Below are 13135 nucleotides of genomic sequence, written 5' to 3'. Positions count from 1 at the left end.
GCATCCATCTCATTCATCCCTACGTCTGCATTGTATATAGCAGTGTGCCTGGCACTCCAATATTTTATGACTTATTGCTACCTGACACTCAGCCATACTCCCTTATCCAAACTTACACTATCCTTGACAATTCCCTGGTGGTCCAGTGGTTAGGACTCTGAGCACTCACTACCAAGAGCCCAGGTTCAATCCCTGCTCAGGGATCTAAAATCCCACAAGCTGTGCAGTATGGCCAAAAAAAAAAAAAAGAGGCGGGGGAGGTTAATTAAAAATAAAATAAACAGGGGATTCCCTGGTGGCTCAATGGTAAAGAATCTGAGTGCCAATGCAGGAGACATGGGTTCAATCCCTGTTCTGCCAAGATCCCACATGCCATGGAGCAACTAAGCCCATGAGCCACAACTATTAAGCCTATGCTCTAGAAACCGGGAGCAGCAACTATGAAAGCTCACAAGCCGAAGAGCCCGTGCTCCGTAAGAGAAACCACTGCAATGGGAAGCCCGCGCGCCACAACTAGAGAAGAGCCCCACTCTCTGCAACTAGCATAAAGCTCAAGTAGTAACGAAGACCCAGCACAGTCAAAATAAAAATAATTGTTAAAAGTCCTAGCTCATATAGCTAATAAGTTTTTAAAAAATAAATAAACATACATTATCCTTGATGAAGAGCCTTCAACAGAAATTTTATGCAAATATAGAAATACATAATGCTAAACATCCAAATCCTGAATCCAACCAATAAGCATAGGTTGTCAACTCTTAAATATATCCAGAATTAGATCATTTCTCATCACCGCCACTGTTATGACCCTTGTCCAACTTGCCTCTCTAGCTTAGTCAATTCCAACAGTTGGCCTCCCAAATGGTCTCCTTGCCGTCTACCCTTTGCCTTTACATTCTACGTTTCACTTAGCAGCTGGAGTCATCTTTCCAAGACAAAAATCATATTCTTCTATCTCTATTTAGAAATCCTTCAAAGCTTCTTTTCTTAGGCAGAATAAAAATCCATAATCTCTACCACCACCTTCAGACAGCTTCTCTTTTCCTATTCACACCACTTACCCTTTGGTGATCACATTTCACCTTATAGGTGGGTGTGTGGATACATGTGCGTGTGTGTATGTGTATATACATATGTATACATACATATGTATGTGTATATATATATGCATATGCTGATGACACAAATTTATATCCCTAGGCCAGAACTCTCTGAACTCTACTTGCACTCCCAATTGCTACCTCAAATTAATATGCCCAAAAGTCAGCTCTGCGAAATTGCTCCTCCTAGGGCTTCCAAGGTGGTCTAGTGATTAAGAATCTGCCTTTCAGTGCAGGGGACTCAGGTTCCATCCCTGGTTGGGGAACTAAAATCCCACATGCCTCGGGGCAACTTAGTCCAGGCACTGCAACTACTGGATCCAGCCATTTCCCATTATCTCTGTGGCCACTATACTGGTCACTATTCTTTCTTGCATGGACTATTGAACAGCTTGTTTCTCTGCTTTCCACTTACTCGTAACACAGAGGTAAAAGGAAGCATAACTCCAAGGTAGACCACGTACTCCTCTGCTCAAAACCTTCCCAAATCTTCCCGTCTCAGAGTTAAGATAAAAGACCTCAGCATAGCACCACATAATTAGGCCTCTCGGTGCTCCTCTGACCTCATCTTTTATTACTGTTTCCTTCATTCATCTGCCCCCAGTCACAATGGCTTCCTTGCTATTCTTCAAACACGCCGGGGAAACTCCAATCTCTGAACCTTTACCCTGCTGCCCTTTCTCTGCTTCACCCAAATAACTACATGGCTCACTCCCTCACTCTATTCTAGCCTATATGCAATGTCATTTTATTAGAGAGGCCTTCCCTGACCACTCTCCACGTGAGTTCTACCCACTCATTCTCTATCTCCCTTACTGGTTTGTCTTCATAACAACTTTCTTCACAAAGTATATATTTGTTTACTGCCTGTCTCTCCCTCAAGAAAAGAAACTTTAGTCACTGGCACACAGAAGTTACTTGTGGTAAATCTGAACTTAAGCTTTGCCCCAAAGTTAGAAAAAAGCTACCCACTGTCACTGAGTTTAAAAACTTAAGCAAACCCATTGTTTCCTAATTGATTATACTCACCCATGTACGTAAAATAATGTATAAAGCTTCTTTGCATCAGTCATGCAGCTTCGAGTTACAGACAGGACTCCCTTGGGCCCCACTGTCAGGGGTTCAAGGGCAGGATTTCCAGACTCCACAAGCTGGGAAAAGAGGCGTTCCACACTGCGACGACAACCCACACATGGCACAAGCTGAGAAAGTGCGCTCAAGACTTCACGTGATGTCACCACCATGGCAATACTTAGATCTTGTTGCTTAAGCATACTATGTCGCTGAGAAAAAAGGGAAAGAAAGATAAAGAAGAGTTCATAAGGAAGACATAAAATGACTTTCACTACTCCTTCTGATTCCTTATCCTTGTGCAGTAAGTACAACCCGGGCAGGGCCTGCCATCTACCTGCAACTGAGTCAGAAAGGCAAGATGGGTCAGCCTTACCCATGCTGCACTGAGTTTATTCCACAACCCTTACACTGCCCTCCCCGGAGCCCAGTTTTAGAATCTCAAGTATGAAAAACTCTGCTTACGGACTTTCCCCGGTGGTCTAACGGCTAAGACCCTGAGCTCCCAGTGCAGGGGGCACAGGTTCAGTCCTGAGCTGGGGAACTAAGATCCCGCATGCTGCATGGCACAGCTAAAATAAAAAAACGCTGCTTGGGATGCCAGGGCTGTGCAGTAGGTGACCAGCACAGCCAAAAGAAACCCTGCATCTGGAAATCCAGTGCTTGTTCAATGTGAGTATTAAGAGTAGTACTCTCACTTAAAAAGCTTTAAAAGAAAAAAGAATAAAAACAATGTAGCTTTACTATGTCTCCTTGTCAACCTTTAACAACACACTATGTTTAGCTGCATGAGTCAAGTTAGGATGGTGATCATGTAGGGCAGCAGTTCTCAACCTGGAGGCGTGAGCAGGTGTGTTACGGATCAGTGGGAGAGAACAAGGCCCATCTCACCTATGGAGGAGCCTGCAGTGAGTGAGTCGGAGAAGGTGATGGCACCCCACTCCAGTACTCTTGCCTGGAAAACCCCATGGACGGAGGAGCCTGGTAGGCTGCAGTCCATGGGGTCGCTAAGAGTCGGATACGACTGAGTGACTTCATTTTCACTTTTCATCTTCATGCACTGGAGAAGGCAATGGCAACCCACTCCAGTGTTCTTGCCTGAAAAATCCCATGGACAGCGGAGCCTGGTAGGCTGCCATCTATGGGGTCGCACAGAGTCGACACGACTGAAGCGACTTAGCAGCAGCAGCAGCAGTGAGTAAAATGCTGGTGCATATGAATGTAGGGAAATAGACAAAAACTCCAGGAAGTAACTTCTACTTGGCTGGAGCTATAGTTATACTACAAGTAATGTAGTGTGCTGCTGCTGCGTCGCTTCAGTCACGTCCGACTCTGTGCGACCCCATAGACGGCAGCCCACCAGGGTCCCCCGTCCCTGGGATTCTCCAGGAAAGAACACCGGAGTGGGTTGCCATTTCCTTCTCCAATGCATGGAAGTGAAAGGTGAAAGTGAAGTCGCTCAGTCGTCTCCGACTCTTAGCGACCCCATGGACTGCAGCCTACCAGGCTCCTCCGTCCATGGGATTTTCCAGGCAAGAGTACTGGAGTGGGGTGCCACTGCCTTCTTTGCCAATAATCCAGTTTACCAAAATAAATAAATAAATAAAGGTGAGAAAGGTAACTCCCAAGAAGGATATTATCATATTTACCACTAACCTTTAATTCAGTTTTCTCCAAAAGTTGAAACAATTTTGAAATAAATTAGCCATTTATCTTCCTTTATACTGATCATATATAGTGTATTTACAAAGTATCACACTGTTTAAAAATTAAATAGGACTAGGAGTTTGGAATTAGTAGCCACAAACTATTACATTTTTTTAAAAGTCTTTATTGCATTTGTTACAGTATTGCTTCTGTTGTTTATATTCTGGTTTTTTGGCCATGAGGCATGCAGGATCTCAGCTCCTCATCAGAGACAGAACTCTCACCACACCCTTTGTATTAGAAAGTAAAGTCTTAACCACTGGACATCCAGGGAAGTCCCGCAAACTATTACATTTAAAATGCATAAACAACAAGGTCCTACTGTACAGCACAGGGAACTATAGCCAATCTTCTGGGATAAACCACAAAGGAAAAGAATGTAAAGAATGCATACATGTGTACAACTAGTCACTCTGCTGTACAGCAAAAATTAGCATGACATTGTATATCAACTATACTTCCATAAAAAAATAAAATAAAATTTAAAAAAGAATTAAATAAAAATCAGGAAATTCACAATACAAAGTTTTTTTTTTAAACCAAAGAAAACAATTACAGAAAATAACAAAGTTCTCAAAGAAAAGTTGTCTGTCCTATCTTTTAAAAACAGGGAAATTAAATTTAAAATTAATTTTTAAAAGCTAATGCCTTATGGACATGTAAAATGGTAACACACCAACCACCACCAAATCTTTTGCATCACAGGGATGTAAATGTAACTGGAGCAACAGCAAAAGAAAACAACCACACTGAACCTTACGACCTAGAGAGCCCTAGGTAAGATAAAATGACTGCTCACATCTCTGACTCCTTAAAACACACACATACACGCACATGCTCATGCACACACAAGCCATTTACAACATTAATTTTTAAAACTTACCTGAATGAACTGCTTCAGCTGTGTACCATTATTTTGATGCCCATCAAGATTTAACACATTGTCAGGAAATTCCATCACCATCTTAATATATAAAAGAATATAAATCAATTATTTTGCCTTCTTTGAAAGCATTGATACAGACTATTTTATAATATCCTAGGACAAAAATAGACTCCCCTAAAGCCAGATTTGCTCCCTCCCACCTCCATCAAAAAGTTAAAAAAAAAAAAAAATCCAAATTACAGTTTCTAAAGCCAGAAATGGTATAGTCATTAGAAGCAAGGGCACTGAATTCAGGCAGACCTGAATTCAAATGCACTTCTATTATAATTTACAATTTATGTCATAATTCTGGGCAAGTTACTTAACAAGTCTGATTTTCAGCTTCCTTATTTGTAAAATGAGATTAAGCAGTAACTTTTAGTATCTCTTATAGAACGGGTTGTGACTTATATTTAAAACTTATATTTAAAAATGTGTGTTGTAGTAGCTAATGAAAGCACTTAGTAAGTGAAATAACCTGATATCTTACATTAAGAATCCTGACATTTTCAGTTAGTCCTCACAGCTCCAAAATACAGTAAATCTTATCACGTAAATAACTATATAGACATATACGACTATATATGTAATGACTTCACTTCACATATACACACACACACAGATACACACTCAGAATAATACCCAACACATAGCGAATGCTGGCTCTAATCATGAACAGAAAAAAATACACTGAAATATTTATTCAGTTCTCAAAATTCATTGCAGAGGATGAGAGACACATAAAGCTTAAGGCTGTTTCGGGATGTCAGACAACGGGAATCACTAATCACCACATTTCACTGATGTGTGACACACTAATTTTAAGGAGTACCTTACGCACCACTAGACACCACTAGGTTATGTACCACTAGGAAAGAACCATTGTAACTGGAAGATGTCACCAAATGAAAGAAGTATCCCAATTTTAGAGATGTTGAATATGAAAAAAGTATGCCTTCAAAACAATGGAATAAAGTAACACATTTATATCTTAACTAAAGCATTGTTAAGTGTATCAAACATACTACGCAAGGACAAACTTCTATTTCCAGGTGACAAGGGCCACAAACTCCTACATGCTCAAAGAGTGAAGTCAAGACCAAGACACCATTTGAGGCAAAAACTAAAAAGCTAAAAAACCCACTCAGCTGAACGGGATCTTAAAAAGACTCCTCCCTTCACCAACCAGCGTCACAAAGACCTGCTTCTTTAACCAAGTGACCCCTCTTTCCCTCCACATCAGAAATGAGAACCTAAACACATGCTTGTTCTAACAGTAAACAGAGGACGAAACAATCAAGGCAAGTATAAACAACAGATATATGACCTTTTCTTGATTTGTGAAGAGGGGACTACTGGATATGTGTGCTAGAAAGGCAAGTAGATACTAAGGATGGATGCAAACACCTATTCAACAATCCAGAGGACTTGCATTTATTTCACAGAACCAAAAACTGCATGTACAATATGATTCAAATTTTCATGTGTATATTTTCCTACAGATGTGGCTATCTCTAGGTGAAAAGATAGATGACTTTCCCAAATGTATTGTAACACACATATACCACTTATTACCAGGGAAAGAGCTAGTGTTCCTTGTTTCCAATTCTATATTCATTATATCAAGTTCAGAGATATGCTCATGCTTCCATCTCAATAGCTTTTACTATGTTGGAAGTTTCTTCTTCCATACATATAGACTGCATGTCCATAGCTCATGGTTTTAGGATCAATTACCCAATTTTTAGGCTAACCAACTTGTCACCAGTTTTTGGTGTCTTATCCCCAAAGACTGATGGTAGTAATAATAAAGACATTTAACGAAGCTTTATGTATACTAGCCATGGTTCTGAGCACTGTCATATATTAACTTTGCCAACAATACAAAATAAAATTGGTTACTAGTCTCAACAATCCTGGTATTAGAAATCCTGGCCCATAAAAACTGAAAAAAGAACAGTACAATTAACTCACATGTTCTCTGGAGTCACTACATGGTTTAAAACACAAATAAATTTAACTCATCAAGTCATAAAAAAAGGTACAAAATAAACCATGTAACTCACTAGAACATTGCAAGTCACTCCAATCTACCATTTAAACAACTAATACTTTGATTTACATTTTCACTTGCTTGATCCATATATACATCATTTCACTACATATTAATTGCCACCATTAAACAAAAAACAACTGAGACAATTACCTATACTATTTTAAAATCAAAGTTATTCAATTTACCAAATCAATGTCTCTCCAGTTCATAGGTGAAATCCTAAATTCTGACTCTGTATAAGTAAATTTTTTATTCTGATCAGCTGTACTTTATTGTTTTAATAATTAAAGCAGAGGACTGAGTGCACACCTGTATCTTAAAATCCACCAGCTGACCTTTAAAATATATGTTTATAAAATTTAATAGGGGCTTCCCTGTGATAAAGAATCCGGCTTCCAATGCAGGAGACACGGGTTCAATCCCTGATCCAGGAGGATCAAGCCTCAGGGCAACGAAGCCTGCATGCCACAACTACCGACCCCATGCTCTAGAGCCTGGGAGCCGTAACGCTAAGGACCACGCACCCTACGGTGTGTGCTCCGTAAGCAAGAGAAGCCACCGCAATAAGAAGCTTGCACACTACAACAAAAAGTAGCCCCAGCTGGCCACAACTAGAGAAAAGCCCATGCAGCAATGAAGACCCAGCATAGCCATAAATAAATAAATAAAATTTAATGAATAATACCTAATTCTCGAATCCTTTTTAAAAAGTCAATAAAGAACAGGGTTAAAATGTTTGAAACAGAACCCTCATTTCCAACCATTTCATTTTTACCTAACTAGTACAGACAAATGTAAAGATCAAGTATATTACTGTGTCTTTCCTGTGTTTCACTGGCTTGAATAATACTAAATTTTCTCTTGTACATACACAACTGGGCTCCTGAGCACGCATGCACACACTCACACACATATTCAATACCGCCCCAATTAGAAACTCCACGCTCACACTAAATAATTATTGTCCTTGCCTTTCCCTTTCAACAATGGCTTTTTACTTTGCTGTTTACTGGCCAATCACTATATGCTCTTCAATGATGACAACAAAATAAGAAAAAGGGAAAAAATAAAAAGAGAAAGATAAGAGGACAGTGGAACTATTTTTCCTCATTCTTTAAAATCACTTCCCTGACTTATTCTTCAGATCCTAGGTTACCCAAAGGAAGAGTCACGTAAAGTACTTCAGGTGTGGTCTCACAGAGGAATCATTAATGTCTGGCTTCATGATGAGGTTGCCTATCCCTAGGCTTGCCAAAAATAGAACAAGTCATTGTCCTGCAATTACTGCTTTATAAAGTTTATTGAATCCATTACCCACTTTCACTCTTAAGTACCTGTCCTGGTTTCTTCTGACCACAAATAATCTGTTCCTAGCGTATTCTCACAAGCTCTAATCCAACAATACTGTTTGTATTTATTAAAAATCCCTGTCCCTTTAGTTTTACTTTTTTACTTCTTCATTTTCACAGCCATCTGTAACATCTATCACCTTTGGTAAATTAAAAACTTAATCAAGAATTGAAAACAGGTGAATTTCCCTGGTGGGCCAGTGGTTAAGACTCTGAGCTCCTAATGCAGGCGGCATGGGTTCAATCCCTGGTCAGGAAACTAAGATCCCTCATGCCATGACACACATGGCCTAGCTTAAAATATAAAATAAATAAATAAAGATCTAAGTTTTGGGTTTTTTTTTTTTTTTAAGCAAACAATACTAAACTTCTAACTGATGCTAACTACCTAATCCTCAAAAGGACACACTACATTTTTCATCTTTTTAAAGTCTCAAAAACCCTTATCAGAGCTTCTAGTCCATTTAGATTGGTTTGAATTAGGAGGGTAAACTGTGTTCCACATTGTAGTAACTTGACAGTATGTATCAAGAATTTTATAGAAGATTTTTATCCTTTGATCCACTAATTTTCCTTTGAAAAGCCAGAAAAAATTGTTAACGCAAACAATGCATTATTTATGCATAATTCATATTAAGAATGTTATTCATAGCAAAAACTAGGACTACCTCTAAGTCCAACAAAGGAGGAATGATTACATCCTGGAATGTCATACAACAAAGTATTGCAAGGCCATTAACACTGCTTAAGAATAACAAAAGAAAATGTTCTTAATATTACATTCAGTGAAAAGCAGCAAGATAGGAAGTGTTACAGAAGATGACATATCTCAACTCTGAATCTCTATGTTTCTATGATGGGAACTACATGAAATGCTGCTCTATAATCTCAGCTATCTCTGGGAAGCAGGGTAAAGGATAATTTGTTTTGTTTTGCAACTATTTTTCAAGATTATATTATAAGGAGTATATATTCTGACTATTAATTCCTTCTAAAAATACTTTAAAAACGGTAATTCTTCAAAGAAAGTGTGTTAGCCGCTCAGTCTTGTCCGCAACCCCATAGACTGTAGCCCACTGGGCTCCTCTGTCCATAGAATTATCTAGGCAAGAATACTGGAGTGGGGTGCCATATCCTTCTCCAGGGGATCTTCCCGACCCAGGGATCAAATCTGGGTCTCCTGCATTGCAGGCAGATTCTTTACCATCTAAGCCACTAGGGAAGCCCCAATTCTTCAAAGATGTCTTTAAAATAAAATCTGTATTCTGTCTATCTGCTATTCTATAATTCTAATAACACTGAAAAGCATTTTAGCTACACAGCATACCATTTTCCTAAATATTCCACCAGTTTACTTACTTGGGATTTTTCTCAAACACACCTATATCAGCACTGTACTCAAGTACTCAAACCCAATGAACTGCCATGAGTCTTTTAAATGTGGCTGCAACATACCACATAAAAGAGGAGGCTACTTCCTCATCTACAAGCTTGTTAATTTCATTTTACAAATCCAACTTAAAATCGCTAGTTTACCCCAGGCTAGAGCTTTTGGCTTCTGCAAGGATAAACATTTGTAACTGACTGTAAACATTGTAACTAGACTTAACACCTAGAAGTTAACAAGGTTCTAAGACTTGAAATAATCACACAATGTTTCCTCAGAGGATTACCTATGGAGTCTAGGAACAAAGATCAAACCAAAAGTTACCTTCAGGGATACAATGTCATCAAACTATCAAGGACCCAGTGCTGAGCATAACCCTCTGTTGCAAGCTTGCTTCCTCCCTCTTCCTCAACAGGTGTTTGCTCTACACTCTTCCTTTAAGTATTGTCTGGTAGAACAGTTCTGAAACTTGTTTCCCTAAATATAATGGACACTTGACAAGATTTTACACAAACCAGCATTCAGTGACATATGTAAGTTCCATAACAAAGCAATGAAGAGTCCCACTCATTTCCTAGTGATAAAAACCTTTCCAGAGTAAAGATACATAAAAAAATAAGATGCTGCTTAAGATACTTAAATTAAGCAAGCCTAAATTTTATTTGCCTGGGTCACAAGTCCACCATACAATAAAAGCAAAACTCTATTGCCAGGTCAGTCCAATCCCAACTTCCCTAGAGAAGTAACAATAATAAATCACAGTGCAGGTTACATCTTTTTCTGAGGAAAATTTTGGAAATTCATTCAGAAGAGAGTTTAAGAACACCCCAAAGTTGCCTATTTTAAAAAACTATTTAATGGATATATCAATGCCACGTCCATATTAAAGGTGACTCTGTGAACATAAGAAGAGACTCATAAGTGTCTTAAATTTTTGTAAATACTCAAATCTTAGGTTGATTTCCCCTGTTTTGATAGTGTACACTCAATAGTAACCTTACATCCAAATTTTTTTTAACTTCAAAGATTATCTAGGACAATAAACACAAAAGGTTGATACCAAACTATAAGCTCTAGAAAAGTATCTGTGTTGGAGGGAGAGAGAAGAAAGAAAATTATCAATAAATGAACTCATATTAATTTTCAAATTGAGAAATCCTTCATTTAATTTGATCAGAGTGCTAATTTTTTAAAAAACACTTTTTAAAATACAAGTCCATTATACTTTTAATGCAAAAGGTGCAGTAATCATGACCAAAGCATACAAGTACACTTTCTAATGAAACACAAAGTCTATGTACCTTATGTGAGCCCAATCATTCTTTTTCCATGAAAAAAGAAAAATGCACTTAGGTAATTATAGATGCTTTCACTTAAAAAGTTCTAACAAATTAAGTCATTCAATAGCTCTTCTAATGCTTTTTAAAGGTACTGCAGCTCAATCAAGTCTTAATTGAGACTGGCAAACAGAAAGGCATAGAGTGACATCTCTACAATGACTTGCATTTTACACAAAATTTGAAAAAAGTTCAGTAGGTATTTGCAAAAAAGAAATTCAGGAGCAAAACACACCAACCACCTTTGAAAAGGAAAAAAGGCAAAGGCTACCGCCTTTGATGAAGACACTTAGTTAACACCTTATCAAAACGCAAATGTATAATCCAAAGCTTCAGCATCATCAAAATGCACATTTCAAGATTCTCAGAAAAGGTCCATTTCATTTCTTAAGAAATTGTGATAAGCGACTGCACTCATTTCCTGTTCAGATTCAAATTTCTGCCATTTCCTTCTAAAGGAAACACTACAGCAACCCAGGGCAGAGGGTCTGTAATGCTGTACCACCATCAACTCTAAAAAAGGAAAACTACTCAGAACTGGGTTTTGACATTCAAGATGAGCCATCAGCCTTTTATAATGCCCTTACACATTCAATATTGTGGCTTCTTTAGGAAAAGCTACCTGTAAATTCAATAATCATTAATACCAAGAAAGCCCGTTTTGAAGAGTCATGGCCTCGCAATACAATCATTTCCAACAGTTTTAATGGACTAGGCATATTGACACTCTAGCGAAATCAGATCCTTTTAGTGGGATCTTTCCTGTACAAGAGCATGTCACCCTGCCCTCCGTAATTATGCTTTATGGAGTGAGAGCTGTAGTATTAAGCTAGAAAATAGACAGGTAGCAGTGCAGCTGCGACATTTCCAGATAATTAAGCCTCCCCGAGGGTAGGTGGTTTCTGTAAGGAATAGGCCCTGGACGCCCGAGATCCTTCAGCCCCTCTCCGAGGAGCGTGCTTTGGGTAAAAGCACCATCTCCGAAAGGGAAAGGGTGAAGGAAGAGAGCGGCAAAGGAGGAGTAACAGCCGGAGAGAGGGGCTCTCAGTGCGGGTGGAGCGCCAACCTAGGGGCCCGCGGACGTTACCAAACGACCCACTGCAAAGGCGAGTTTGTGGGGCCTGCCGGAGAGAAGGCCTCGCCTAGGAGTTGCAACACACTCTTTTCTCCAGTGCGCAGCGCTCGGCCTGGGGGAGGGGGAGGAGGGGAAACAGCTGCCAGGGGAGCGGCGAGCCCGGCCCGGCCCGGCCCGCTCACCGTGAGGGTGTCGTCTATGTAGAGGGGAATCTGCCTCCTCTCGAAGGGGAATTCCTCCTCCCCGTCCCTGCACACAGCCACCAGTCGCGCCATCGTCCCTGACGCTGCCGTTGCCACCGTCACCACCTCCTCCCAGCTGCTGCTGCTGCTGCTGCTGCCGCCGCCGCTCCTGCCGCTGCCGCTGCCGCCTCCTCCCAGCTCCTGCCTGCAACAGCCAAACCCCGCGAGCGTAAGCACCCGCCGCCGCGCAGCACATTCGCCACGGGGAGAAGGCGGGGGGAGAGGGAGAGCAGCAGGAGGGGACGGGAGAGCTGGGCTGCGTTTCCCATCACCCGATTCCACACGCGCTCAGCCAATCAGCGGCGAGCAGAGCGGGGACCCGCCCCCTCGCGCCGTTCTCCCTACCCCCCCCCACCCAGCCCGCCGGCCTCCAGTCAGGGTCCAAAGGAGAGGCGGAAGGGACCTGGCGGCTCCGGGGCTTCCCCCAGCGGGTCAGCGGAGTCCCGGGTCTAGGACGCCACCCCCAGCTTCCGCTCCTCAGCCCACGGCCCGCGGCCCAGGAGCCCTCAGCCCACCCCCCACACACAGCTGACCCCTTCTCCCCCTTTAAGGGCGGGCCCCGCCCCATCAGTCCCCTGGGCTGCAGTTGCCCAGCGCGACCCCGCCCCTGGGAGGGGTCGACCCCGCCTCAGCTCTGCGGAGTCCGCGGGGGAGGCACAGACCCTCCCCTCCTCACCCTTCTCGGAGGAGGCCTCCCGCTTCTGACCTTCACCGCTTGCGTGGTCGCCTCCCTGACCCCCCACCTCGGCTCCCCGTTACCGGCTGACGAGGCCCGCGTCGGGGCCGGCCTGGGCGGGAGCGCGGCTCAGAATGCCGTTTCCTCTCCAGGCTCAGTCAGCCGCTCGCGCCACGGGGGAGTGGGGGAGGGAGGGTGGGGGGGACGTGG

General features: G+C 41.6%; 1 protein-coding gene across 12 annotated transcripts in view; it reads right to left on the bottom strand.

Moving 5' to 3' along the window:
- Positions 1 to 13093, bottom strand: part of GGNBP2 (gametogenetin binding protein 2) — a 33253-nt gene extending 20160 nt beyond the window's left edge. For 8 of the 12 annotated variants that reach the window (XM_015458546.3, XM_059878175.1, XM_024980325.2 and 5 more), the window contains exons 1-4: positions 12926 to 13093; positions 12190 to 12394; positions 4762 to 4842; positions 2130 to 2383 (exon numbers count right to left, since the gene is read on the bottom strand). In XM_015458546.3, coding sequence (XP_015314032.1) covers positions 2130 to 2383; positions 4762 to 4842; positions 12190 to 12282 — 428 coding nt within the window. In that variant the 5' untranslated portion in view covers positions 12283 to 12394; positions 12926 to 13093. Of the gene's footprint in view, positions 1 to 2129; positions 2384 to 4761; positions 4843 to 12189; positions 12415 to 12925 lie in introns of those variants that run through there. The other 4 variants (XM_010815777.3, XM_059878176.1, XM_024980329.2 and 1 more) reach the window with 2 other exon arrangements.
- Between the last annotated feature and the right edge of the window lie 42 nt (positions 13094 to 13135).

The sequence above is a fragment of the Bos taurus genome, chromosome 19 (genome assembly GCF_002263795.3).
Source record: "Bos taurus isolate L1 Dominette 01449 registration number 42190680 breed Hereford chromosome 19, ARS-UCD2.0, whole genome shotgun sequence".
Classification (NCBI taxonomy): domain Eukaryota; kingdom Metazoa; phylum Chordata; class Mammalia; order Artiodactyla; family Bovidae; genus Bos; species Bos taurus.
This window is presented reverse-complemented; position numbering and strand designations above follow the sequence as displayed.